We start from the raw sequence: 27,958 nt of genomic DNA, 5'->3' as shown, positions 1-27,958 counted from the left end.
GTATTTGGTCAATTGCGCATGCGTTAGTATTTGTTGTGATTTCGAACAGAAACTTAGAAAGATGTGAAAGAAGGTAAAATAGTTTGTGTGATTCTTTACGTGAATTATTTTTTTGTCTATGAATAATTCCTTATATTTTAAACTTTGTATTACACTAGTCTGTATGAGTATTTTGCATCATGCAAATGCAGACTGAATTTTAAGGATTGCGTGAAGCCGGGAAATGTGTCTCAACTTGCTTTGCATGACAGCATGACACTGACAGTGTTCAGTAAATATATTATCATTCATCATGTTGATCAGATAGCACCACCACCAAAAAAAAAATGTTTTTTAAGAATTAACTATAGAATGTGCACTTACGATTATCTGTAAAAAAAAATTGCATAATTTTTAAAGCAAAATTGGAAATACACAATGAAACTTCAACCCTCCCCCTTTTTCTTCAGATTTGCTCTCGGAGCATTTGGTTCCATGAAGATATATGATGTGATTGATTTATATATTGAGATTCAACCGTTAGGATTTGAAAGTCATTTTCTTTTATTAATTTTGTTTCTGTAGGATTTAATGCAGGACACTGACAGTCTGAAGATGGCCAGCACAAGCATGTTAGGGGGGACTGGTCATGTCACTGGCTTGCCTCCCGTTGTCCAAAACCTGGCCTCGTCGCTACCTCAGCTGACATCAGAGACCGAGCTCCAAAAACTGCTCGCTGATGAACGAATGAGAAGCCAGATGCACAGAACCAACTATGAGCAGCTAAAAGAGGAGCACAAAAGGTTGTTAATCTCAGATTTTTTCTCAGGATAAAGATGCCTAAAAAAAATATAGGTCCCATTGTCAAAACCTGTATAATTTAAATATACAAATTATGAAATTAATATGATAAATGTTTTCAAATTAAAATTTTAAGTAGGTTTTGAATGCTAGAATGACTGAATTTTAGGTTGCAAGATGAATATGCCCAGTTAGAGGAAGAGATTAAAAGGACGGTGGAGGAGAGTAAGATTGTACAGGAGAAGTACAAGACGATGTACGAACAGACGCGGCGCGAGCTCGGAGAGAAGAGTGCGCAGATGGAGGAGGTCCGAAGCAGCGTAAGTCAAAAGATCTACAGATTAGTTCTGTCAGGGTTTGACATTAAGCTTTTGGAATACTAGACCAGTCGGGCTACTCTGGCAAATTTTTACTAGCCCTGACCCTTTAACCACTAGCCCTGACCAAACTTGAGAAAAAAATATTTAAAGCAGGAAATAGTGAGGATTTATGAATAACCCTTTTTATAATCTGTTTGATTGTATAGGTTTTTATACCCCCCGCAAACGAAGTTTAGGGGGGGTATATTGGAATCACCATGTCTGTCTGTCCGTCTGTCTGTCTGTCCGTCTGTCCGTCTGTCTGTAGACAAGATTTTGTCCGGACCATTACTCAGAAACTATTGGAAGGATTTATCTGAAAATTTGTACACATATTATTCACCATATGAAGTTGTGCACCTGATATTTTTCATCTTGATTGGATTATTATTTTGAATTTTACAGGTGTTTTTTCATTTTTATTTTGTGGTTTTGTTTGGACTGTTTCTCAGAAACTATTGCAAGGATTAATTTGAAAATTTGTACAATTATTATTCACCATATGAAGTTGTGTACCTGGAATTTTCATTTCTTTTTGTTCATTTTTCTGCATTTTACAGGTTTTTTAAAATTTTAATTGACTTGTTCATTTTGGGCTCATGTATAAGGTTTGAGACATAGAATCTAGAATATCTTTACAAAAACGTGAACTACAGCTTAAAACTACTCATAAAAACTTTTTAAAAAAAAAGAAACACCAAGTGTTAAAAACGGTTTTTACATTGCACAGAAGATAATGTAATTTCATTTGTCTCTTGGGAATAATGACTGGACATGCATCCAGTTAAAGATAAATTAATGAGTTTGGTGTTGGAAGTTGTTTAGGCATACTGGTATCTCTTATCAAGTGTGTGTGTGTTATCAAATCTTCAGGGAATAAGGCACAAGAATTAAAGATCTCTCTTCTCTTATTCTCTTAATTGTAATTTATTGTCTGTCAAAACACTTCATTACTGGATGACCAGTTCTTTATTTTCAAAATGCATTTCAAAATTGATATATCAAGATTAATTCGATTTTGTATAATGGTTTTTTTTTTCAACAATCAGTTTGCAGAGTGACATAACACATAATTGCAATATATTTTTTAATGCAGTAATGAAGAAAAATTAAATGAAAAAAAAAAAAAATGTTACAATGGAATTACAATATATTAGTATTGATGTTTCATTTGGTTGCACCTCCATTTCATTCATTAAGAAACATGATGAGCAATTATATTTCACTGCAAATTTTTTTAAGTAAATTGTGAACATCTCTAGATCCATTAAGTATTTTTGAATTGGCACCTTCTCTGAAAAACCCAGCGGGGGGTATTTGTCCCTATTGGACAGTTCTAGTTAATTTTTAAATTTTTAAAAACAAAACATTCCCGCACATGCCAACATCAAAACTAGGTCATATACATGCGGCTTGTTGTGTTTAGTCCTACTCCTACAAGTAAGAGCCTCGGTTAACGTCCCTACGCTCCTTATATACCTCGGACTCTTACATCCGAAGGCCATTTTCTAATGAGCTCGTTCCGCCTGATATTTTGGGCGGAACGTATTATGAGTGAAATAAACTGTTAACAAGTAATTTTCAGGTACCTACGTGTTTGCATGGGGTATGAAAGTCACAAGAAATAATAAAATCCATTTTATTCAGTGTGCATTATTGTTAATTAATGAAAATTGACATTATTCCAATTTGTCACCAGAAGTACTTTCGATTTGACTTCACATCAATTTTGCGGATTGCTTGTCAGAAAACGAAATTTTCGTTGCATTACACTAGTTTCGTTTCGTCAGATTTTCTGTATTCCATTTCCGAATTTTAAACAGACGACTTGTTTCAATTTCTGCTTCGATTTAAAAAATAATGGATTTATTGCTAATACGAGAGGTTAACAGTGTTTTATGCGTAAGTTTTATCGTAAATATTGAGAATTTATTATTTCGTACCATTCGTTAATATACAAAGCCTTATTTCTTAATAAAAATAATTTATTTCCACTTGGGGTTTCAGCGGCGAGAATTTTTACAATGGATGCTAGAGGTTACGCGGCGCCAAGTCAAAAGTATCTCGCCGTGAACCTCTAGCATGCTGGAGTATGTTTAGTCCTAACTTAAATTAATCAACTTGTATACAATATTAATACAGTGCCATACCATAAATATTGTTCAGAGAATTTAAGTATCGTAAAAAATGTGTTATATAGTTTTATTGCCATTTACACAGTTTACCAATGTCCTAAATGTGAATCTGACAATGACAATCGTAACTTCTCAACCATTTCCTTAGCTTATTGTTTCTCTTTAAGAAAATGGCTGAGTAGTTGCGAATGCCTACAATGATATTTAGTACTTCGGTCATGCTGTCTGTTACCTATGTAGTTTTCTTTCTACTATGCGGTTAGAAACATTTTGATTTTCTTTCTTTCATTGATAATAAATTTGTTTAAAAATATATATAAAGTTCCTTTATTTTTCTTACACGACCTGTCGGTCTAGTACACAGACATTTTACCCGACCGGACCCATCTGTTACTAGACTCAGTCTGTCGGACGTGCCTTAATGTCAAACCCTGTCTGTAGAATTTAATTTATTTATTGTGTACTTTTTGATTAGTACCATCATTTACTGTAAACCAACTATTTGCATGTGAGAATTATATATGTGGTCTTCTTTGACTGATGAAGAATTCTTACCTTCTTACCAGAGCTTTCCCTTAAGGTTTTCTAAACAATATAAACTGTGCAAGAAATTGGTCTTCTCTGATTGATGAAGTATTCTCACTTTCTTACCAGAATTTCTTTAAAGTTTTCCAAACCGTGTAAACTGTGCAAGACTTTTTATTTTATTATCGAAATCCTGTATTGTAACATACAAAAGATGTATTTAAAAATAAATCTTTGTAACATTTTAAATTTGAATTAGCAATTGTTCCAAGTTATGATAAACTTAGGTTTGTTACTATAACCATTGATTGAACTGAAATAAATTTTTCAGGTCATCACTCCCCAACGTCTAGAAATAATACGGACCCAGGTGACGGAGGAAATATCGAAGATTTACAAGGAGCGTTATCACAAACAGGAGGAGGAGGTGGAGGAATACCGCACGCTGTGTAACCAGTTAAAACACACGCTGGCCTTCACACAGTCCGAGTACGAGACCCAGAAAGCCGAGTACCAGCGGATTATAGAGGAATACAAACTCAGTGCCGAGGCAGAGGTAAGCCACATCACGTACAAACTGATCGCGTCAACAAAGCTTAAAGGATTATATCGACAAATTAGTAAGGTAGTATTGTATGGCTGCATGTTAGGATGTGGGAATAGTAATTATGGTACTTTGTATACATGGTATATGTACCGTATTTTGCCAATCCTTTAATATGTTCAGTTCCATATTTATATGATATTTAGTGAGAAAATATAAACATTTAAATTATTTTTACTATTTTCATGTTTTTTGTATGTGCCAAGAACTGAAAAAAAATGCAGTAAAACTAATTCCAAATTTACATATCATAAGATACATTTTCCATTTATTCATTAAATTTATGTCACATATAATGACAGACTCAGGTGAAAACAATATATTGATATGATAATTGGCATTCACTTCTTTGGTTTTCATGATTAATTCTACAAACAGGTTACAAATCTACGTAAAGAAAGGGAGACAACCATCACTAAGGTGCGGGAGGAGAGCAGTCAGGACACGGAGCGTGTCCGGATCCTACAGAAGGAGAACGCACAGTTACTGCTGAAACTGAAGACGCTAACGCTGGAACTGGAGGAGCTACACGCTCAGAGAGAAAAACAGGGCTTCGAGACCGACAACATTACCCGTGTACAAGCCAAACAGATCACGGAGCTGTCTGCTTCTGTCAAAGGCCTGGAGGTAAGTCATAGACAGACAATATCACCCACTTACAGACAGACAACATTACCCATGTACAAGCCAAACAGATCACGGAGCTGTCTGCTTCTGTCAAGGGCCTTGAGGTTAACATGTCTTCCACTGATTCTGGTACAGTGGAGCCACATTTATCCGGACGCTTTGGTTCCTAGTCAATTTGTCTGGATATATTAAGTGTCCGGATACCTGAATTACCAGTGAAGTAAAACAAGATAACATTAAAAAATTCTGTTCTTGTGATAAAAATATCCGAATACTGAAGCAGCCAGATATCTGGCGTCCGGATATCTGAAGTTACACTGTACTTGTGTTAATTTATGTTGGCGATTTTGGCTTAGGAATTCTTTTCCCCATGTTTTGTGATATTTGTTATTATATTGAAAGTTTAAAATAGAAGTATCCTTAAATGTAACTGCTTCGCCAAATAATTACCACATTTATAAAGTTGTTTTATCAGTTTACATATCTAACACATTGCTACAACTTCATTTTATGGCATAGTTTAAGGAACCCTGTCCCCCCCCCCCCCCCTTCCTAAAAAAAAAACCGGTTCTACATTCTAGAGATTAGTTAAGTTTGTTAATTTGTCGAGTTTTTATTTAACTTCACTACTGTCCAGTATTCAATCTATATGTTTTACATTAGAGTTCGGAGAAGTATAATAATGTTTATTGTCGTATAGAAATAAAATGTTTGTTGTATAATTTTCAGACTGAGCGAGAGTCCCTTCGCCGACAGCTGGACCAGTTACAGCGAGATTTAGCTCTGACCGGGGACACCCATAACAAACTGACCGGGCAGATCCACGAACTGGAGAAGGAGAACGCCGTCTATAAAAATAAACTGGAGGAACTGACCCACAAAAACAAAGTCGACCTCACCAACCTCAAAATGGACATGTTAAAACAGAGGGGAGAGTTAGAGAGGGAGAGAGACAAACTTCTGAATGTAGTGGATGGTAGGTTATATTTGTAGTTATTAAAAGTTCACACAAGCTGAAAATTGTAGTTGCGGGACCTACATAAACTCTCCAAATAACTTAATGGGAGGTCATGTTATACCTAACCCTTCTATGATAATCTTGAAATTTCATTGGTTGAGAAGAATACTGTACTAAGCCATGTTATGCTGCCTACCCACTTTACCTTTTTAATCTATTCCTTGAATGTTTTCCTTGGATGTATTCCTTGTGACAGGACCTTCCTATGGCCACCAACAACTTTGACCTTTACCTTTGGAGTTTTACTTACAATTTAGAAACTTCAACCCTTGCCATAAGCTGCCCTATGGGGGCATCAGTGTTTCACACAAAAACATCTTTTTTCTTCAGATTTGCAGACCAAGTTGGAGATAAACAAACACACGATTGACCAGCAGGCACGGGCTCTGGTGGAGAAAGAGAGGGACGCTGTCCGGCGTGTCCAGGCCGCCAGGGAGGAGGAGTTTGTTAAACTGACCGGTGTGGAGAGTGAGAAGTAAGTCACAAACTGACCAGTGTGGAGAGTGAGAAGTAAGTCACAAACTGACTGGTGTGGAGAGTGAGAAGTAAGTCACAAACTGACCGGTGTGGAGAGTGAGAAGTAAGTCACAAACTGACTGGTGTGGAGAGTGAGAAGTAAGTCACAAACTGACTGGTGTGGAGAGTGAGAAGTAAGTCACAAACTGACTGGTGTGGAGAGTGAGAAGTAAGTCACAAACTGACTGGTGTGGAGAGTGAGAAGTAAGTCACAAACTGACTGGTGTGGAGAGTGAGAAGTAAGTCACAAACTGACCAGTGTGGAGAGTGAGAAGTAAGTCACAAACTGACTGGTGTGGAGAGTGAGAAGTAAGTCACAAACTGACTGGTGTGGAGAGTGAGAAGTAAGTCACAAACTGACTGGTGTGGAGAGTGAGAAGTAAGTCACAAACTGACTGGTGTGGAGAGTGAGAAGTAAGTCACAAACTGACCAGTGTGGAGAGTGAGAAGTAAGTCACAAACTGACTGGTGTGGAGAGTGAGAAGTAAGTCACAAACTGACTGGTGTGGAGAGTGAGAAGTAAGTCACAAACTGACCGGTGTGGAGAGTGAGAAGTAAGTCACAAACTGACTGGTGTGGAGAGTGAGAAGTAAGTCACAAACTGACTGGTGTGGAGAGTGAGAAGTAAGTCACAAACTGACCGGTGTGGAGAGTGAGAAGTAAGTCACAAACTGACTGGTGTGGAGAGTGAGAAGTAAGTCACAAACTGACTGGTGTGGAGAGTGAGAAGTAAGTCACAAACTGACTGGTGTGGAGAGTGAGAAGTAAGTCACAAACTGACCAGTGTGGAGAGTGAGAAGTAAGTCACAAAATGACTGGTGTGGAGAGTGAGAAGTAAGTCACAAACTGACTGGTGTGGAAAGTGAGAAGTAAGTCACAAACTGACCAGTGTGGAGAGTGAGAAGTAAGTCACAAACTGACTGGTGTGGAGAGTGAGAAGTAAGTCACAAACTGACCGGTGTGGAGAGTGAGAAGTAAGTCACAAACTGACCGGTGTGGAGAGTGAGAAGTAAGTCACAAACTGACCAGTGTGGAGAGTGAGAAGTAAGTCACAAACTGACCAGTGTGGAGAGTGAGAAGTAAGTCACAAACTGACCAGTGTGGAGAGTGAGAAGTAAGTCACAAACTGACCAGTGTGGAGAGTGAGAAGTAAGTCACAAACTGACTGGTGTGGAGAGTGAGAAGTAAGTCACAAACTGACTGGTGTGGAGAGTGAGAAGTAAGTCACAAACTGACCAGTGTGGAGAGTGAGAAGTAAGTCACAAACTGACTGGTGTGGAGAGTGAGAAGTAAGTCACAAACTGACCAGTGTGGAGAGTGAGAAGTAAGTCACAAACTGACCAGTGTGGAGAGTGAGAAGTAAGTCACAAACTGACTGGTGTGGAGAGTGAGAAGTAAGTCACAAACTGACTGGTGTGGAGAGTGAGAAGTAAGTCACAAACTGACTGGTGTGGAGAGTGAGAAGTAAGTCACAAACTGACCAGTGTGGAGAGTGAGAAGTAAGTCACAAACTGACTGGTGTGGAGAGTGAGAAGTAAGTCACAAACTGACCAGTGTGGAGAGTGAGAAGTAAGTCACAAACTGACTGGTGTGGAGAGTGAGAAGTAAGTCACAAACTGACTGGTGTGGAGAGTGAGAAGTAAGTCACAAACTGACTGGTGTGGAGAGTGAGAAGTAAGTCACAAACTGACTGGTGTGGAGAGTGAGAAGTAAGTCACAAACTGACCAGTGTGGAGAGTGAGAAGTAAGTCACAAACTGACTGGTGTGGAGAGTGAGAAGTAAGTCACACACTGACCAGAACACAGCGGGTCATAATGAATTAGAAGTAGGTTGAGCTGGTATTAGTTTTGACTGATTAGCTTTACATATAAGGCCACTGCTTTTATGATAAGTGGAATAGAGAACATGGATGGACAATATGCAATCCAATTTCTTATGATAGTAAAGAGTATTTCAGGGTAAATTTATTTATTAAGTTGGCTGAGGAAAAGTATCAGTTGCATTTTACAATGTACATGTACAGTTTGTGACAAAAGTATATCAGCTGTTTGACATGGTACAGTATATGACAAAAGTTTATAAACTGTTTTGACATGGTACAGTATGTGACAAAAGTTTCTCTTGACATTTACAGACTGGCATTAGAGACAAAGCTGCAGGAAATAGACAGGAGGAAGATTGACCAGGAAGCCTACAAACACGCGGAGAAAGAGAAAATGGAGGAGCGGATCCGAGCAGCAAACGATGCAAAGGAAACGGCAGAGAGGGAACTTCTAGTCTTAAAGTAAGTTATAAAGGGAGAGAACTCCTGATCTTGACATAAGTCATGCAAGAGAACTTTAGTTTTAGCATAAATCATATAAGGGAGGGAACTTCTGGTCTTGTCTTAAACAAAGAAAGGGAAAGAATTCCTTTTCTTAACACAAGTCATAAAAGGGAGGGAAAAAAATATAACTGTAAAGTGAGTCACAGAAAAGAGGAGATTTATGCGATGAATAGATGCAAGTGATATGAGGTATTGTATAATTTATTAACATTATTTTTTTTAGGAGTAAGGTTGACCATCAGAATTCTCTACAGAACCAAATAGAGCGGGAACGCAGTGAAAACTCCGACTTAAAAAGTAAAATCTCCAAACTGGAGACTGAAATCAACGCCTACCTTGGAAATGAGCAGGATATGACAGATGACAATTTACGGCTGAGAAATCAGGTGGAACTGCTCCGGGAGGAGATTAAGTTGACCAAGGGTCAGCTGAAGAAGGTACAGGACAATCACGACATCATACTGATGCAGCAGAGGAGCGCTTTCACGGAAGAGAAGGCTCAGGTGGATCACAGATTACAGGACCTACAGGGGCAGCTAAAGGAACTCCACGGCAAATACCAGAGGGCGCTCACAGCTTATAAAAAGGTGAGTCCACAGCAAATACCAGAGGGCGATCACAGCCTATAAAAAGGAGAGTCCACGGGAAATACCAGAGGGCACTCACAGCCTATAAAAAGGTGAGTCCACGGGAAATACCAGAGGGCACTCACAGCCTATAAAAAGGTGAGTCCACAGCAAATACCAGAGGGCACTCACAGCCTACAAAAAGGTGAGTCCACGGGAAATACCAGAGGGCGCTCACAGCCTATAAAAAGGTGAGTCCACGGCAAATACCAGAGGGCACTCACAGCCTACAAAAAGGTGAGTCCACAGGAAATACCAGAGTGTGCTCACAACGTATAAAAAGGTGAGTCCACGGCAAATACCAGAGGGCACTCACGGCCTACAAAAAGGAGGGAGTCATGCTCACTCTACATGATGAAAAAGTAACATCGCAAAGGGAAAATATTCCCGTACAATTTTTAAAAATTTAGGAAACATTTCCAGTACAGATATTTAAAATTCAAATGTCATTTTTTTAATCTGCAGTTATTAAAATATTTATTGCATTCTTGGCTCATGTTAAAATCTTTTAAAAATTGTGTAAATCTTTGTGAGAAATATAGAATTGTTTACCTTAAAATTGTCTTTGTATATGCATCGCTTTCATTTGCATCAGTTACATGTTATTTCTTGTTGAATATTTAGATTTATGTTCTCTCTTTATTTAGTACAAGAAGAAAAGCACACATGTGGTGGAGCGACTAAAAGACAAATTAGAGATTTTAGAGGCCAAAAATTTAGAAATAGAACTGGAGAAAAAGGCATTACAGTGAGTCTACTTTTAAGTAAAACATGTATATTTTAGGTCACAGACCAGTATTCAATGCAGATAAATACACAAATAAAGGATCATTCTCTATAAGGCCGTTTTGCGGCCTACAATGACTTCAAATTTTCAGAAAGTATTTTTTCCCTTAAAAATTGCATGAATCACTAGTCTTATGTTCCAGTTTTATGATAAATATTGGTTGGTAAATGAAACAATAGTATTTTTAATGATATAGGGTCACAAAGTAAGGTACTATCGGTCGGTATTAGCATTAGAGTAATGGGAAAAATCAAGAGGGTGGCTGTGTTAGATAACTCATACGCATGTCATAACCACCTTTAACCAACACCAAAATTTGCATGTAAATTTGTTATAAACATAAAAAGTGACTGCCAAATTATGAATTTGGTTAAAGGTGGTTATGACATCTAAATAAAAACTTTTCACTTCATTTTTACGATATTTGTAGAAGAAGCTAACTACTCACAATGAAGGATATCAGCTTATGTAGATTATTTCTTTTTATAAATTTTTGGTTATATTACAGTTTTCTGTTGATTTACTATGATTTATATCAGCCATGCATATTTACTAAAAAAAAAGTGAACTTTTTATTTAAAAATCTAAAAATCAAAGGACTGAGAAGACTGGATGTCATGAAATTAAAAGTGGAGACGTTTCTCTGAAATGTCTAATAAAAATTAAGAAATAAGAACTTTTTATCGAATATAAGGTGAGAAGAGGAGTTATCTTTTATATTTATAATGATAGTTTAGTATATCTATATATGCTATTTCTTTGAACTTCATTATGAGTTCTGCAAATATTCTTTGTATTTCCTTATGAGTACTATCTATGTTCTAGAAATGATGAAAGCAATCTTTGTTACATGCATTTATTATTTGTATTATTGACTTTTTTTCCTATGGGTACACACAACATTTTTATATGGAAACTTCCATAAGGGTATCATTTGATCCATATTTTGTTAACTGGGTCTTAATATTGAGAGGACTCATTGACATAAGTTACGATAACATTAGTCCTGTCTTAGAAAATAAATTGGTAAAGTGGAGGGGGATTCCTAAATGTATCATGTCATTGTGATTATTAAATGAATGTTTCTTTACCCCATTAAAGGGTTTTTCAACCAGATAAAGAAACCATCCACTTAAGGTTAAGTGTTTATGCATAGTTGCATTAATAACCAACGCCCAACGCAGGACGGGACCTTTTCTTGTAAAAAAAAATATCCAAACGACCGATGACATTTATTTTAAATGCTAAAGACTTAGGTAGGGAACTCTCATTATCCGTGTTAAACAAGTGCACTAGGAAAGAGACTGAATTTAACCTAGAGGTTTCAAGGATGGGAAAGGAGCATTAAATCCTAAGGGTCCATTTTGTACCTGGGATGTTGTAGAACTCTTAAGTCCGTATACTAGTATATACGAAAACTTCAGAATCTGATATGCATAATTGAAGGAACTGTTAAAATTCTGCTCCATTTTATGTTGTGCCGTTAGACACGGGGGGGGGGGGGGGGGGGGGGGTCAACTTTTATACATGTAAGTACATTAAGTTAAGAAGGATTTTTGATTGAATATATCGTGCAGCACGAGTAATTGAATAAAAGCAAAGCCATTTTACAACGCTATTTCATTTTACTCAGAGATGTATATTTTAATGCAACCGCTCTGAGTTGTATGTATTGACTATTTACATGTATATGGATAGTCAACATGTACTTTCATTGATATTCTTATGCTGTTAATTCTTAATTTTTTTGCAATTGTTGAATTTCTTTTCTTAATTACTACTTCAGTTTTATTTAATCACAATCAAATCCATTCAGTGCTTTTAACATTTGATACATAACTTTTAGAGTTCAATAGAAAATAAGAAACCTCATTTCTAACATGGTTATTTTATGCTTAAAATAAGTACCACATCTATAGAAATGATGTACAATTACAATATAATAATATATGATGTAATACTCTTCAATAAATTTCAAATCAAACTTTTTTCAGCACCTTACAGTGTGAATTTCGTAAAGATTTACGTTCAAAATATGCAAAATATGGATGCATTAGAATTCTTGTCAAAAAAAAATATCTTAAACCTTAAATTTAAAAAATCTTCGAATTTATTACTTAGGTCTGATGTATTTCCGACATAAATAAACAATTTTTGATCATTTACATTCAGAAACATGCATAGAAACTTGATTTAAATAGACCTACCCTCAATTTTTCTTTAACTGACAGCCATTTTTTATCTCGAAATCACGTGACTTAGATGATCGATGTTGAAAACCAAACATCAAAATCATGAACTAGAATGATTAAAGTTATATAAAATCACATTTTAAAGTGATTTTATCGTAGGCCGGAAAATGGCCTTATAGAGAATGAACCTTTTTCACAGAAAATGAGTATAAGGCTTATTAAGAGCTAAATATGACTTTGTCAGAATAATAGATGTTGTACAGATGTTAAACTTGATCATAAACAAATCATTCATTCAAAAGCCAGTGCTGTAGGTAACCCATACCAAACTATTCTCACAATTTGCTCATGAGCAGCTCACGTGAGGACTAACCAGATTTCCTCACCTGAGTTGCTCACGTGAGTCTCATGTGCAATTTAACATGCAAATGAGGTGAAATGCTCACGTGAGCAGGGTTCTGCACATTAGCATTTTTTGCTCACGTGAGGAATCATTTTGCTCACCTAGAATATTGCTCACATGAGTCTCATGAGGCTCATGAGACTCATGTGCAACAATTGCTCACTTGGAACAAGCAACAATAACAAAATTCAGATTACAAACATTATATAATTATGTAATTCTAAAATGTGATTCATCAATTACATTTTAAATACTCTTGAGCAACATGTACATGTAAATAGATGCATGCATAATTATGTTCAGTGAACTTCATCTTTTAAACTTAAAATGAAATTAAAATTTAAATTGAATTATTATAATTATGTACAGTACACATCAATCAAAGAATTATTATCCAATAGTTCCATTTCCAGTAGATTAAGATAGAACATCCAATGTTAATGTCCAGTCAACATTTTTGACTGCACTAGTGCTAGATGGTTTTAAGTTGTCTTGGAGGCTAAGTAGATGTTTTTGCCTTTGCTGAATTTATGAATGGCAGTCATACTTGGGTTTAAAATAATAATCCAGTGGTCATAGAATCATAATCAATTCATCCTGTTCCATTCTTTTTCCTTGCATTTCCTTTAAATGAGTGCCAACATCAGAACTCCATCATGTATGCAAGCTCTGAGCTACTACACACACAGACAGCTAGGGTCCCTGATTAATCTGCAGATCCTTTGATTCCAACTTTTATCTGCAAAAAATTTGAAGTTATAATAAGTTAGTATATTTTCAAGGTTCGATCCGTTTGTCATGATGATGAAAAGCCAGTCATGCAATAGAAAAATCATACCGGGTATGCATCAATATTTAATTGGCAACTTAAATACTTGTAATTCATGGAATACCACACTGAGGCTGTCAATTGTACACTCTGACCTAATATAATCTGTTCTTACCATATTTATAGTTCTTAATTAAACTGTTAAATGCCTGATAACATATTCTGCATTAAATGTATCAAACTTAAATACACTAGCTGATAATTAACATTTATACATATTTTTTTTAAATTAGTAATATCTGAAATGAGAGGGGGGATAATAAATTTCAAAGCACTTACCCTATTCTCAGATCAGCAAATCTTTGAAATTTTCCTTCATTGTGGCTGCACCAGCATGGTAATGTCTAATTGATCTTTAATCATTTCCTCATCCCATGGACATACTGGATACATTTGTAACTCTTAAAGGTTGGCATCTAGTTCAATATTGTTATGACATGTATTTCCAAAAGCATATTTCAGTCCTTCACTGTATTAATCCATATACTTTCAATGTCCCTCACATTTTGTATTGAAATTTTGAACTGGTCTTAGAAGGCGCACAAATCCTAACTGGCTCTCCTCATTGGATACTGCCCCACCTTAAGTAACAGTGGGGGACACAACAGGTTGTTTAAGTAGAGGAAAGCATTTTCAAATTGATGGGAGATAAAGATTAGAAGCTCAAGAAATTAAGATATTCCTGCCTGGTCCCCAATCATTTGTGATGCTATCAGCAGGAAGTGTTAACACTTAACACATGGTCAATTTGTAATAAAGTCTTGGAAAAGCTTGGACCACATAGAGTGTCAGAGTATTGTATTTCCTCACGTGAGCCTCACGTGAGGAATTGAGACTTCTAAATCTTTGGTTTTGGTTCTACTTGTAATACTGAATTTTGACTATGTCCAATTTCCTCACCTCTTGCTCACCTCTTGCTCACGTGAGAAAATTGAACTTAGAAAAATCACTACCAATGCTATATCTTAAATTAGGCTGTTCTTAGGTGAGCAAATTGAATAGACTTTTGCTCATGAGCATTGAGGTGAGCATAATTTTGCACATGTGCATTTTGGTTAGTATTTTCCTCCCTAACAAAGACTAACAATCTGCACATGAGCAAAATCCAATTCTACCTAATTTGCATACAATTCTTACTTGATTCTCATGTGAGTCTCATGAGCTGCTCATGAGCATTTGTTAGAATGTTTGGTACGGGAATAGATTTTCTGTATACCTAGACTAATGTCAATGTTGACCTTTCAGAGCCTGCGTTCCTCAGGATATTTACAGCAAACTTAAGAAGCAATGGAAGGACCTCCACAGGCGACATAACGAGTTCCGTAAAGTCCTGCTGTCCAGCGTGTTCCCGGTCACCATTGGAGATATGTCCTTCGCTAATGTCACCGTACCAGTGGATTGTACATTTTTACCAGGAAACGTCAGTTTTACAGAACAGGTAATACATACATGTATAGGGTTACTGAATAAAGTAAAAATTTATCTTAATGTTTTGTAAAAAAATTCCTCACTAGCATGATCAGAGGATGTTACTTTACACTTCTTGTATTACTGTACTTGTTGTTAACTGTACCAGACTTAATCTTACAGTTTATAGGGAAATTTCTTAATTAGTTACATGTATCTGTAGAATGACTTAGCTGTAGTGTAGTATCATTATTTACATACTTTTTATGATTATCTCCCCTTCTTTCAGCATTAGTTTTATGTGACAACATCATAGGTAGAGGTACTAGTATAATGTATAAATTACGGCTCTACTCAGAAAATTAAGGCTTATTCCCGTTTTATCATTTCTTTAAAGTTCTTGTGTCAATTTTTATTTTAAAAAAATGTCAACTCTCTGCATGAAGGTGTTGTTGGTGTATCTGGAAAAGCTTTGAATTTTCTGCATACTGTGTATAAACTTTAGAACCAAGATTAATCAATTGTCACAAAGTATAACAATAGAAACAATAAAAGGAACATATATCATTACAAAGCATACAGATAAAATTACTCGTAAATTGCTTGTAACTAGTGTTGGCAAATCGGACGATTTTTATTAACCGGTTACTCGCTTAATCTTCCGATCGAGTACCCGGTTACTCGGATGATTTTATGTTGTAGTTTTCGTATTTATTATTAATTTCATCCTTTTACTTATTGATAGAAACAAACAACAAATATAAGATATATTAACTTTATTTACAAATACAGACTTTAAAAAACCCACACAATATCTTCGAAGAATTTTGATTTTTAATGTCACTTGAAACGGGGAGTTTGGCGTCTCCTGCAAGTCGCTGGTTATCGAAATAATTGTTTCAATCTAAATTAAATAATATAGCATCCTTATAAGACAACTCTGATTCACATGATTTGAATTTGACAGATTTCGAGTTGTTTAACAATATTTCCACGCTCTCGATGTTTGAGGCGGCATCTTGATAAAGTATGTACCTCTAACACAGGTCAGTTTAAATCAGGTAATTATAACTCAGGTTTTCAAAACGCGTACCCCTGGCAATTAAAGCCATCAATTAAACTAATCAAAACAAATCGATCCTATTTGTGAACCACTAGAGCAAGCCTAACGGTAATTAAATAAGGAAAATGTGTCAATATACATTTACAAATAACATAAAAATTATTTTATACGTATTTAATATGAAAAATGTATTTTTATCCGAGTAACCGAATAGCAGTTTTACTAACCGATACTCGCATCGTTCGACGGTTAACCGGTTAACCGGGTACTCGTTGCCAACACTACTTGTAACCATCAATCAGTAGATATACATATTCATCTTTGGACACAGTAGTATCATTAATTATGATGTTTAGAACACAATATCATTGATTAATCCTGTTCTAACTTTTCTCAGCTGTATTTGTCTGTTATGTTGTATTCTTTTGGGCTTTTAATGTCGTATCTTAGTATGTTCCTACGTTTTGTTTTGAAAATCTCAAATACACATTTCCTTTTCAATTGTTATTAGACCCTGAGTAAAAGTAACTGTTTTCAAATTTTTGTTATCTGAGTGTTCAGTAAGTTTTATTACCTAACCTACTATATAAATTATAATTAGGCATTTTGAACTGTTTCACGGTTTACTTTATGTTTTTTGCGTGATCATGAAACAGTGAACTGTTGACCGGGCCACAGAATGAACTGTTGACTGTTTAAAGCGTCATCGTGATATTCAAGCAATTTGATGATCACGACATCACTATTTACCTGCTCTATAATTAATCAAATATAAATAAAACACACAAACAATCAATTTATTAAGTATTACTTTAAATTAAAAATATTAATTGAAACTTTATATTATGTGTTCAGCTAATTAATAGACAAGTATGTGAATAAACAGTTGTGAAAACTTTTTTATTGATTGTTTGTGTGTTTTTATTCCAATTTAGTTAATTATATAGTAGGTTAGGTAATAAAACACTTACTAAGTATTTAATAACTACTCTGTGAAACAGTCAAACTATTGTCTCTCGGTAGCGGGGAAGACCTGGGAAACTGTTGCCCTCGGCCTCAGGCAACAGTTTCCCAGGTCTCCCCCACTACCTCGGGACAACATTTTGACTGTTTACCTCGTAGTCATTAAATAAGTGTATAATGTTTCACCAGTGCCTTGTTATTCTGTATAATCACATTAATTTCCAGGTTTGATGAAAAAAAAGTTGTTTAGGGACTTGATTTCATAGTTGAAGAAAATTTTGTAGAAATGCATGTGAAATTTGTGATGTCATCAATTCGTGGGTCTCTCAATGCCTGTAAAACAAGAATATTAATCACACACAAAATAAGTGATTTCACAGTACCTTGATTTTCTAAGAAATGAATGTCGTAATGTTAATGGTTTAAACATTACATTTTAGGAGAGAAAACACCAGGAGGACCTTCGCCTTCTGAGACAGCGACTGGATCGCGTGGACAACAATCAACAGAAACAGTTAGAGGAGTTACAGGAGATCGCCAGCAGCACGTTCCGCGGGACCTTCCCAGAGCTCGACGAGAAAATAGGGAGAGGGTCATCGAGGAAAAAATTACAGAGACGGAAGTCATTAAAGAACACGAGAAAATTGTGACAAAAGACGTCGTCGTGGAGGAGGACGAAAGCATGGAGAAGGCCGACTCCGAAAAATCCAGCTGATGACAGTGGGGGGCGGGAATTCATCCTTCATTATACTCATATCATCACCATTTATCATATAGAAATTTGTACTAAGAATTTTTAGAATGGAACATATACCCAAGGAAAAGTTTCCCAAGACAACAGCATTACAAGGAAGACTTAAGCATCATGATGAACACAGTGTCATATTTTTTACCCAAGTGTAATGCATGGAATTTTCCAAATTATCGGTCTAATCCAAGATACATGTATCATTTTGAATTGATGTCGTCCCCAGGATTGGATTCCTGTGCTGCTCGTAGCCTGGCCTGGTTAATGATGTTGTTGTTCAATAATCCTAATGTCCTAAACCTGTAATTCTCTTCTTTAGCTGTGATATTTGAACTTAGTGGATATTTTCTCTACACATATTTATTATATTGTATATTTACGTATTATATTAATTATTGTTTTTGTTAATTGATATTGACTTTAATCTCCGTGTGCCTTGTTGTGGATTTGTATAGCAATACAGGAACAGGTGCTCTGGTCAATGTTTTTGTTAGAAAAACATTAGAATGAAGTACCTTTGTAATAAATTATACTGTAACAGTAGTGGAAATATTTAAGGTACAGTGCGCATCACTAAATTTACATATTTCATATTTTTGATACAATTAGTAGATACCTAACTAACTTGAACTAAGTGTCAAATGTATTGAATTCTATTGGACCTCCAATTTTAAAGTCCACTCATATCTTTTAGTGCATGGAGGTAAAGTTCAGAATTACTTTTTTTGTGATGTATTTTATTACAAAAAAATAAATGACTATAAAGCAACCTGTCTTCTTTCTGAATTTTCAGTTGTAATTACACAGACTTTTCACTTAAAACCTAGGCATAGTCTGTAGAGAAAGGTTCACAATACATGTACTCTGTGTGTCACTTTTAGAGGAGTTATGCTGACAATCACAGGAACAGAACTGCCAAGTGACCCACATTTGGTGGGTCACACCCGCAAAACTGACCTCTCACCCACCACTCATAATGACCCAATGTGCTGAGGAATGACTGACAGACATGGCAAAAACATGCTCTGCAACTCGTTTGGGATATAACAAAAATAAAACACATGATTTATTAAGTTTGGGTTTATATTTTTTGTGACAAAAATGCCTGTTATTGATTTACATACTTCACAAAACAATAAAACCACAGTTCAATATGCAGTGGATAATTTTATCATATATGTGTACTACATGTCAAATAAAAACAAAAAGTTGAAAGAGAATGAGATTACAAATGTATATATCAACAATTATTGCACATTCCCAAAAAAGACTAGTAAAGATTTTATACAACCAAATGTACATTCTACATTCTTCTAACTTGCCTTATCTGGACACCACCAGTTCAAAGAAATTGGCCAGCTGACCTTGATTAAATAATAGTCTGGTCTGAGGTACATGGATACTCTGATAACTAAAGAGAGATTACTCTTAATTACAACAACGTTAACTATTCCTTAAAGTTTGTAAATTTGCCAAGTTGAAGTGCCTAATTTCAGTATTTTGTGAAAATTTGCCCCGCAAGCCATGCTATAATTGTTTTTATTTTATTTAGCATATACATTTACTATTGAAAATCCTAAGTTTATAAAGAAGCATTGAATGGGCATCAGCAGAGGGTTTATAAATCTTAAGGATACATATTAACGCAAACTTTTTTCTTACTAAATTCAAAAATCTTTTCTTAACTATATATTACCTCTATCATTTTAGAAGTGATATTTAGTTAGTTATTATGCTGCTTACTGTTTGGCCAAACCGAAAGAAATGCAACTTTACAGCTCAAAATTTTTGAAAAGGTTTAGATGTACATGTATACGAAGTGTTCTTATAGCAAAATTTCTGGGGACATTTTCAAGAGGGTATTTTAACATAAATATTTCTGAATTATTTGCATTGAAAGAATATTGAACAAAATTTCAGAGTAATTTTCCTGTGTAATGGCAAGTTAAGGCAAGATTACAGAATTTTCAAAATTTGTATTAGACAAGTTTCACTGTAATTGTACTAAAACAATAAAACAGGGAGTCATCAGACCATACAAGTCTGATTCAGGTAAATGTAACGTGTTTGGACTAGTCCTCATTCACCTGGTTCTCTGTCTCTGACTCACTGTCACCAAACGTGTCCTCCGTCAGCCCAAAGTCACGTGACCTAGCGACCGCCATGGCAGCCAGACTGGAAGAAAACTGAAATCCTGGACTCTGTGTAGGTAAAACTCCTATCCTTGGCACAGAGTCCCGAAAACTTCCTAAAGAACAATCGACTGATTCCTCTGAACCTGTGGTAAATATCCTGTCTTTACATTGATGATCAATGTCAGTGTCTGTGTTAAGTCTACTGTCTGGATCACTTTCACACTCCACACTTTTTAACTGTTCCACAGCTAATTTACACTCATCACAACTCAGATCTTCTTCATGACAAAGCTCTCCATGCAGAGGAACACCTTCATTCCCAGAAACACTGGATAAATCCAAGTTTGTATTTTCAAGAAGATCATCATTGTCAGAATTTCTCCTCTGTAATAATTTCTGACCCACTTCTTGGTCCTCTGTGGTCAAACCTTGCCTCTCTACACTCTCTTTCTCCAAGGTAGCATGGCCGTACTTCCTCTCCTGGGCTATCTTCTCTCTCCTTCCCATCTCCAGTGCCCTCACAGAAATCACCGACTTCAGCTCCGTCAGTAATCGCAGGGCTTCCTGTTTCTCTCGCCTCTTCTTTTCCTGAAATATCCAGGATGATTAAAATATTTAATTCTTTTAAAATTATCTTGATGCGATTCATTGAAACATAATCATCTTATACCATTTCATTCCTACAATGACACGATGCTAAATGAGTTTTTACACAGCAACCAGTACATGTGCACAGGGTACTGAAAACAGGGTTATTTTCGCCCCGTGTTATTTTCGCCCTTTTGAACTTGTGAACAATTTTGCCCCATTTTGAATTCGCCCAGTCATAGTTCTGTTTAAGAAATTATGAAGTGTAATTTGAATTGCCCCGTTTTAAATTCGCCCAATCAGGGAAAGGGCAAAAGGGGCGAAAATAAAACAGGGGGGTAAATTTCCTTGTATACAGTATTCATCATTTCAACCTGCGAGTTAATAAACTTAAATAAATTTCACAGTCATATTGGTATATGTATCTACCTTTTCTTCTGGTGTGAGATACTCGTCCCAGCTGTAATCTGGGTCATTTTCCGTTTCCTCATCAATGTAGGCTTCAAACACCTAAATCATGGATGATATATAAATTTTCATTTTCAAAAACAGTCGAACATCAAATGCTTTTGTAAAAATCATTTTGTGAAATGAAAAGAGATAGTGTTATACAGTTGCACTTAAGGTAGGATTCTTCTCATATTTCTAATATTTAAAAATTAATGAAATTTTCACAGAATCAAGAAGACAATATCAGTAAGATAGTATCAGTGAAATTAAATTTGACCGTTTTATATGAAAGACATTAAGAACAAGAGGCCCATGGGTCACATCGCTCATCTGAGCACTGTGGCTAGGAAAAAGTAGAATCTGGTTCATTATAGAAAAGTTTAAATCCAAAAGTAGTCCTATGAGCAAGGGCTTTGCTATTCTTGAGAAGATGATTTTTAAAGAATTTTCCTATATATGTCTATGTAAAACTTTGATTGGCCATTGTGGCCCCGCCCTACCCCCGGGGGTCATGATTTGAATAAACTTGAATCTACACTACCTGAGGATGCTTCCATATAAATATGATCAATCATGGCTTTGTTATTCTTGAGAAGAAGATTTTTAAAGAATTTTCCTATAAATATATTTCTATGTAAAACTTTGGTCAGCCATTGTGGCCCTGCCCTACCCCTGGGGGTCATGATTTGAACAAACTTGAATCTATATTACCTGAGGATGCTTCCATATAAATATGATCAATTATGGCTTTGTTATTCTTGAGAAGATCTTTAAAGAATTTTCCTATATATTTCTATGTAAAACTTTGGTCGGCCATTGTGGCCCTGCCCTACCCCTGGGGGTCATGATTTGAACAAACTTGAATCTACACTACCTGACAATGCTTCAATATAAATATGATCAATCATGGCTTTGTTGTGAAAATGTGAAAAGTTTACAGATGGACAGACGGACTAGACAGACACGACGGACGATGGACAAAATGTGATCAGAAAAGCTCACTTGAGCTTTCAGCTCAGGTGAGCTAAAAATATGTCTAGAATTGAGAAGTGAAAATTACTTTATTGACCAAAGCTGGGAAGTGGACAAATTCTCTGCAAAGGTATGGAGAAAATCTTAGGCCATAAATTGCACTTAATTTGCATTACATGACCTGTGGCATTATAGTCAAAGACTAATATAAAACCATAACTTACACTACAGTTCTGCAGCTATCTGTACTCCCTAATATAAATGTGTGATCTATGAACTTTGAAGCAATTCAGTTGAAATGGAGAGTCACACAATTTTCATAAAGTACCGCTTTTTCCTGAGCTAAAAATACTGCCCTTTTCTCCCTGTCATTTTTACCTCGTCCTCTATGATTGGGGGACTGGTGTTAAACAGGTCCTCTGGGGGGACAGGGTTGGGGGTCTCAGTATTCTCTGTCTGAGGGGGAACCTCTTCTGTCTTTTCTGCTAGTCAACAAAACAATGTATAAAGAGACAATCTTATGTATGCACAAAGTATTAATTTGAAAGGGAAAATCATGTACAAGAACCTCTGACATCTTTTGTACAGTACATACCCTGGCGTGGCTGGTTTTTGTACAACTTGTTGAGTCGTTCCAATCCTTCTTCCCAGCATCCTTTGCAAGCCAGTAGTTCCTGTTTGATTTGATCCCAGACGACCTCCTGTGATTGGTTGTCTTGTTTAATCTCTGTATTCTGATTGGCTGAATGCTTTAAAAGGACTGACAGTTTCCTGACCCTGAGGTGTCAAACAAAAAAAAATTACAAAATAATTTAATTTGCTTTAAATTTTGTCAACAGAGTTTCTGGAGATTGATGTAGTTTCTCATCATTATTTTATTTCATTTACTTGGGGGGGGGGGGATTAAGCAATATTGAACCAGAAAAAACATACATGTAATCACACCAGTGTATAAATACCTGACATGCATACAAAAATACGTCAGTAAGGCTGACTGTAAATGAAGGTCAAGGCTGTGCACTGCTATGTCAAGGTCATTCATTTGACTGAGGTCTGATTTTTGAGGTAGCGTGTCTGACAGACTTGTAACACTGCTGTAGTAACTGTGAAGGGTCTCCAATTCTTTGATCCATCCCCAGACTTTCTCAAGAATCCCTCCTGTTTCTGGGGCAACACTGCTACTTGGTGAATCTGAATTTTTTCAAGTACAAGTAACCCCCATCATAAATATTACATTCAATGGCTTTTGGTCCATACATTTATATTTTTTGATGTTATAAAACTGAGATAAATGAAATGATGTGCAGCTTTGATGGACTATAAATATTCATAACCTGATGAAGTGTGTAGACCTACCTACAGCCTGAAGTACACGTAGAACGACACATCTACAGAACTCCGAGTACTGCAGCCTACAGACATGATTAATTCCCTGTCATGAATAGAGGAATGTTGAAATTGTAAAACACCAACAAAACAAGTAGACTATACATCTTGGAACAAAGCATTAAGCTTGAACAGTAAACCTGCATTCACCTATCAGGCCCCAAGACCATAAACTGAGAACAGATTTAAATCAAAATTTTGACTTAGTTCTCAGTTTATAGTCTTGGTGCCACGTCTTATTACTGTAAACCAACTTTTATTCGCGTGCGAGAAATTTTCGCGAGTTTCGCGAGAGCCTCATCATCGCGAATATTTCTCGCCGCGAAAGGGTCCTTAAAGTCTCTTAAACTATTAAAAACAGTTCCAAAATGACCTGATCGCGAAAATTTATCGTCGCGAACTAGTTTACTCCCGGTAAATCGCGAAATAAAGTCGTCGCGAATAAAAGTTGGTTTACAGTATTCTTGAGCATTTCTTGTTTTGTATTTTTGTTTTGTATTTCTTAATCTCCTTTTTACTGACGTTAGCCAAACCATGTGAAAGTTCAACGAGACGCTCCCCCCTTTAATGTGTAAACTCATTAACTGGCTTTTGAAATAACTTGGCACTTTAACGTTGTACTAAACTGACCCTACATAAATGACTATATGTTTTGTTTTGGTACTTCTTGCCCTTGGTAGAGTAGTATTTAGGTTTAATTTAGAAAAATCCCGTTAGTTTTTTGTGTCTAAACTTCTACACACCTTGATGGCTGATATAGAGAAACCATCTGTCACCTCCTCCAGGCGCGACAGGGTCCCAGAGCTGTCTCCCTCAACCTGCAAACAGGGTCCGTACTCCTCTAAAGGAATGTGGGCCAGGAAATTAATGGAGTGATCAGCTGGTAAAGGGTGTCTGTAAAATATAATCACAATATAAAGCCAGGTGATAAAGGGTGTCTGTAAAATGTAATTACAATAGAGAGCCAGGTGATAAAGGGTGTCTGTAAAATGTAATCATAATATATTATAGAGTCAGCTGGTAAAGTGTGTCTGTAAAATGTTGTTAATATAGTTAGTCTCTACACAAGACTTACTGAGTGACCATTTGACCGGTCCAGTCTTTACTGGTTAACATACAGTCTCTACAGGTGATCTGATGTGACTTACTGAGTGACCATTTGACCGGTCCAGTCTTTACTGTTTAACATACAGTCTCTACACATGACTTACTGAGTGACCATTTGACCGGTCCAGTCTTTACTGGTTAACATACAGTCTCTACACATGACTTACTGAGTGACCATTTGACCGGTCCAGTCTTTACTGGTTAACATACAGTCTCTACACAAGACTTACTGAGTGACCATTTGACCGGTCCAGTCTTTACTGGTTAACATACAGTCTCTACACATGACTTACTGAGTGACCATTTGACCGGTCCAGTCTTTACTGGTTAACATACAGTCTCTACACAAGACTTACTGAGTGACCATTTGACCGGTCCAGTCTTTACTGATTAACATACAGTCTCTACAGGTGATCTGATGTGACTTACTGAGTGACCATTTGACCGGTCCAGTCTTTACTGGTTAACATACAGTCTCTACACATGACTTACTGAGTGACCATTTGACCGGTCCAGTCTTTACTGGTTAACATACAGTCTCTACACATGACTTACTGAGTTACCATTTGACCGGTCCAGTCTTTACTGGTTAACATACAGTCTCTACACATGACTTACTGAGTGACCATTTGACCGGTCCAGTCTTTACTGGTTAACATACAGTCTCTACACATGACTTACTGAGTGACCATTTGACCGGTCCAGTCTTTACTGGTTAACATACAGTCTCTACAGGTGATCTGATGTGACTTACTGAGTGACCATTTGACCGGTCCAGTCTTTACTGGTTAACATACAGTCTCTACACATGACTTACTGAGTGACCATTTGACCGGTCCAGTCTTTACTGGTTAACATACAGTCTCTACACATGACTTACTGAGTGACCATTTGACCGGTCCAGTCTTTACTGGTTAACATACAGTCTCTACACAAGACTTACTGAGTGACCATTTGACCGGTCCAGTCTTTACTGGTTAACATACAGTCTCTACACATGATAAACAGCTGCCGTCTCAGTTGTGGACACTGTCTTTGGTATCCCAGCATTCCATTCTGTTCCAGTCGACACAGAGGACTTCTCTGACTCACTCTAAAATTAGCACAGAATCTTAATGGAAAACAATGGTACTTAAGTACAGTTTTGAGTATTTGTTATAACAGTAGTCCCTGTAATTAGTGAATATAACAAGAGGCCCATGGGCCACATCGCTCACCTGAGTAACTTGGTTGATGCAGATCTTTTTTAAAGATTTGTTCTATATATATTTCTATGTAAAACTTGGATTCCATATTGTGGCCCCGCCCTACCCCGGGGGTCATGATTTTAACAATTTAATATCTACACTACCCAAGGATGCTTCCATATAAGTTTCAGTTTTCCTGGCCCAGTAGTTCTTGAGAAGAAGATTTTTAAAGATTTGTGCTATATATTTCTATGCAAAATTTGTATTCCCTATTGCAGCCATGCCCGAACCCCGGGGGTCATGATATTGAGAATTTAATATCTACACTACCCAAGGATGCTTCCATATGAGTTTCAGCTTTTGAGGCCCAGTGGTTCTTGAGAAGAAGATTTTTAAAGATTTGTTCTATATATTTCTATGTAAAACTTGGATTCCCTATTGTGGCCCCGCCCTACCCCCGAGGGTCATGATTTTAAAAATTTAATATCTACACTACCCCAGGATGCTTTCATATATTAGTTTCAGCTTTTCTGGCCCAGTGGTTCTTGAGAAGAAGATTTTTTAATGACCCCACCCTATTTTTGTATTTTCTTGATTATCTCCCCTTGGAAGGGGTCTTGGCCCTTGATTTTAACAATTTAAATTCCCCTTTACCCAAGGATGCTTTGTGTACAGTTTGGTTAAATTTGGCCCAGTGGTTCATGAGAAGAAATTGAAAATGTGAAAAGTTTACAGACGGACTGACGAACGGACAGACAGATAGACGGACGGACGGACGACGGACAACAGGTGATCAGAAAAGCTCACTTGAGCTTTCAGCTCAGGTGAGCTAAAAACTAAAAGAATATTCAGTGACAGATGTTATGTTAATATCTTCTGTTTTTTTTTCCAGCACAATGATCCACACATTAAGATCTTTGAATTCCCACATCATCTGCCAAATTACCTTATTCTAAAGCCAATTGTTTGTTATTCTCATTACACGTGGTACTTCAATTATACCAGAAATATTTAAAAATATAAATGTATTTTTACATATTACAGATTGAAATGATAAGCATCGTGTAAGGACAATACAGTGAATTATCTTACAGAGTGAAGCCCCGGGCCACGAGTTCTGATTCCTGTATCAGCCTCAGACACCTCCCGGTCCCCCTGAAGAACTCCTCCCCGCACGTTAACATCTCTGTCACCCCCCGGGCAAGTCTATCTAGAGCCCACTTACACCACGCCAAGTACAGAGCCTTCCCAGTCAGATACAGGAAGTACACAGCAATCACGACTGACAGGGCATCTGTAATGTGTGTGTATTGAAAGGAGGAATGGGGCCACGCCCACCTTCCATAGAAGTACGATGACAGGAGAGGGATGCACAGCATCATGTTTCTGGAAAAATAAATGGAAACTGATATTTTGCTACCAAAAATAGTACTTGGTTAAGCAAAATACAATCAAACTGTAAAATCACTCATTTTTGTGTTTTTTTTTTTAAATTTTCTTTGTTTTTGAGATATGAAGACCCACAAATTCATGTCCACTATGGAATGTAAATTGTCATGTACATAACTACTAAACAGTTCTTCATCTATGAAATTATATCCCCATGACTGGCCATGAACCCATATTATTTCATTAAACCAAAAATTTGACACCTCAAAAATAAGTGATAATACAGTATTCTGAAAGATAATACAAGGTCTAATATAATAGAAAAAATCTGATAGTATGGTATATTTTCTTTATCTGAGTTGAAATGGTGCTTATTCATGAGGCTGCCAAGAAAACATTCACCATTTCATCAAGTTGGATAAAGAAAAATAATATGAAATCACACAATCATAGACCAGTGTAGATGTTCTATTTATCTCATATAATTTTGGTTTTGAACAGAATTTTGAGATAACCCTAGTAAAACTATGTTGACTGATTTTTTCCCAAATTTTGTTGAAGTTCAAATAGATAGTCTTTAACAAAATACAAAAGATGGTATCTTGAAAGGATATCTGATAATGTAAGTTAAAAAAATTTGAATGTCTGTGTAAAATAATTTACATTATTCTGAATCTAATCAAAGTACAAATTTGCTCCAAAAGTACAGTAAAACTTGTACAGTGTAATCAGATATTTAGTGAATTTGCTAAAATAATGTCAGAAGTAAATTCACATATTCCTATGACTTTGGTATAAACAAGTTTTACTGTATGTGTGTTACATACAGATACAA

General features: G+C 36.3%; 2 protein-coding genes across 3 annotated transcripts; one reads left to right on the top strand and one right to left on the bottom strand.

The window, feature by feature from the left end:
- Positions 1–5: 5 nt before the first annotated feature.
- On the top strand, positions 6–18,678 carry LOC134237118 (centrosomal protein of 83 kDa-like). 2 transcript variants are annotated; one of them, XM_062719218.1, is made up of 13 exons: positions 6–73; positions 565–782; positions 950–1,100; positions 4,131–4,355; positions 4,782–5,030; positions 5,760–6,006; positions 6,379–6,523; positions 8,700–8,849; positions 9,115–9,478; positions 10,165–10,265; positions 14,974–15,166; positions 15,425–15,457; positions 17,602–17,730. In XM_062719218.1, the coding sequence occupies exons 2-12, from the start codon at positions 571–573 to the stop codon at positions 15,428–15,430; spliced, it is 2,043 nt and encodes a 680-aa protein (XP_062575202.1). In that variant the 5' UTR covers positions 6–73; positions 565–570; the 3' UTR covers positions 15,431–15,457; positions 17,602–17,730. The 2 variants fall into 2 exon arrangements, with proteins under 2 accessions (XP_062575202.1, XP_062575201.1); XM_062719217.1 differs by lacking the exon at positions 15,425–15,457 and having other exon boundaries at positions 17,602–18,678.
- Positions 18,679–18,988: 310 nt separating this feature from the next.
- On the bottom strand, positions 18,989–27,114 carry LOC134237116 (vezatin-like). Its single transcript, XM_062719216.1, has 9 exons — positions 26,827–27,114; positions 25,491–25,640; positions 24,184–24,334; positions 23,411–23,486; positions 23,035–23,245; positions 22,650–22,831; positions 22,433–22,539; positions 21,062–21,142; positions 18,989–20,632 (listed from the first exon to the last, which is right to left on the bottom strand). Exons 1-9 carry the CDS (start codon positions 27,111–27,113, stop codon positions 19,982–19,984), a joined length of 1,896 nt encoding a protein of 631 aa, XP_062575200.1. The 5' UTR covers position 27,114; the 3' UTR covers positions 18,989–19,981.
- Between the last annotated feature and the right edge of the window lie 844 nt (positions 27,115–27,958).

Source organism: Saccostrea cucullata, unplaced genomic scaffold (genome assembly GCF_032062105.1).
Source record: "Saccostrea cucullata isolate Sc308-1 unplaced genomic scaffold, CSIRO_AGI_Scuc_v1 ctg8678, whole genome shotgun sequence".
Taxonomy (NCBI): Eukaryota; Metazoa; Mollusca; class Bivalvia; order Ostreida; family Ostreidae; genus Saccostrea; species Saccostrea cuccullata.
This window is presented reverse-complemented; position numbering and strand designations above follow the sequence as displayed.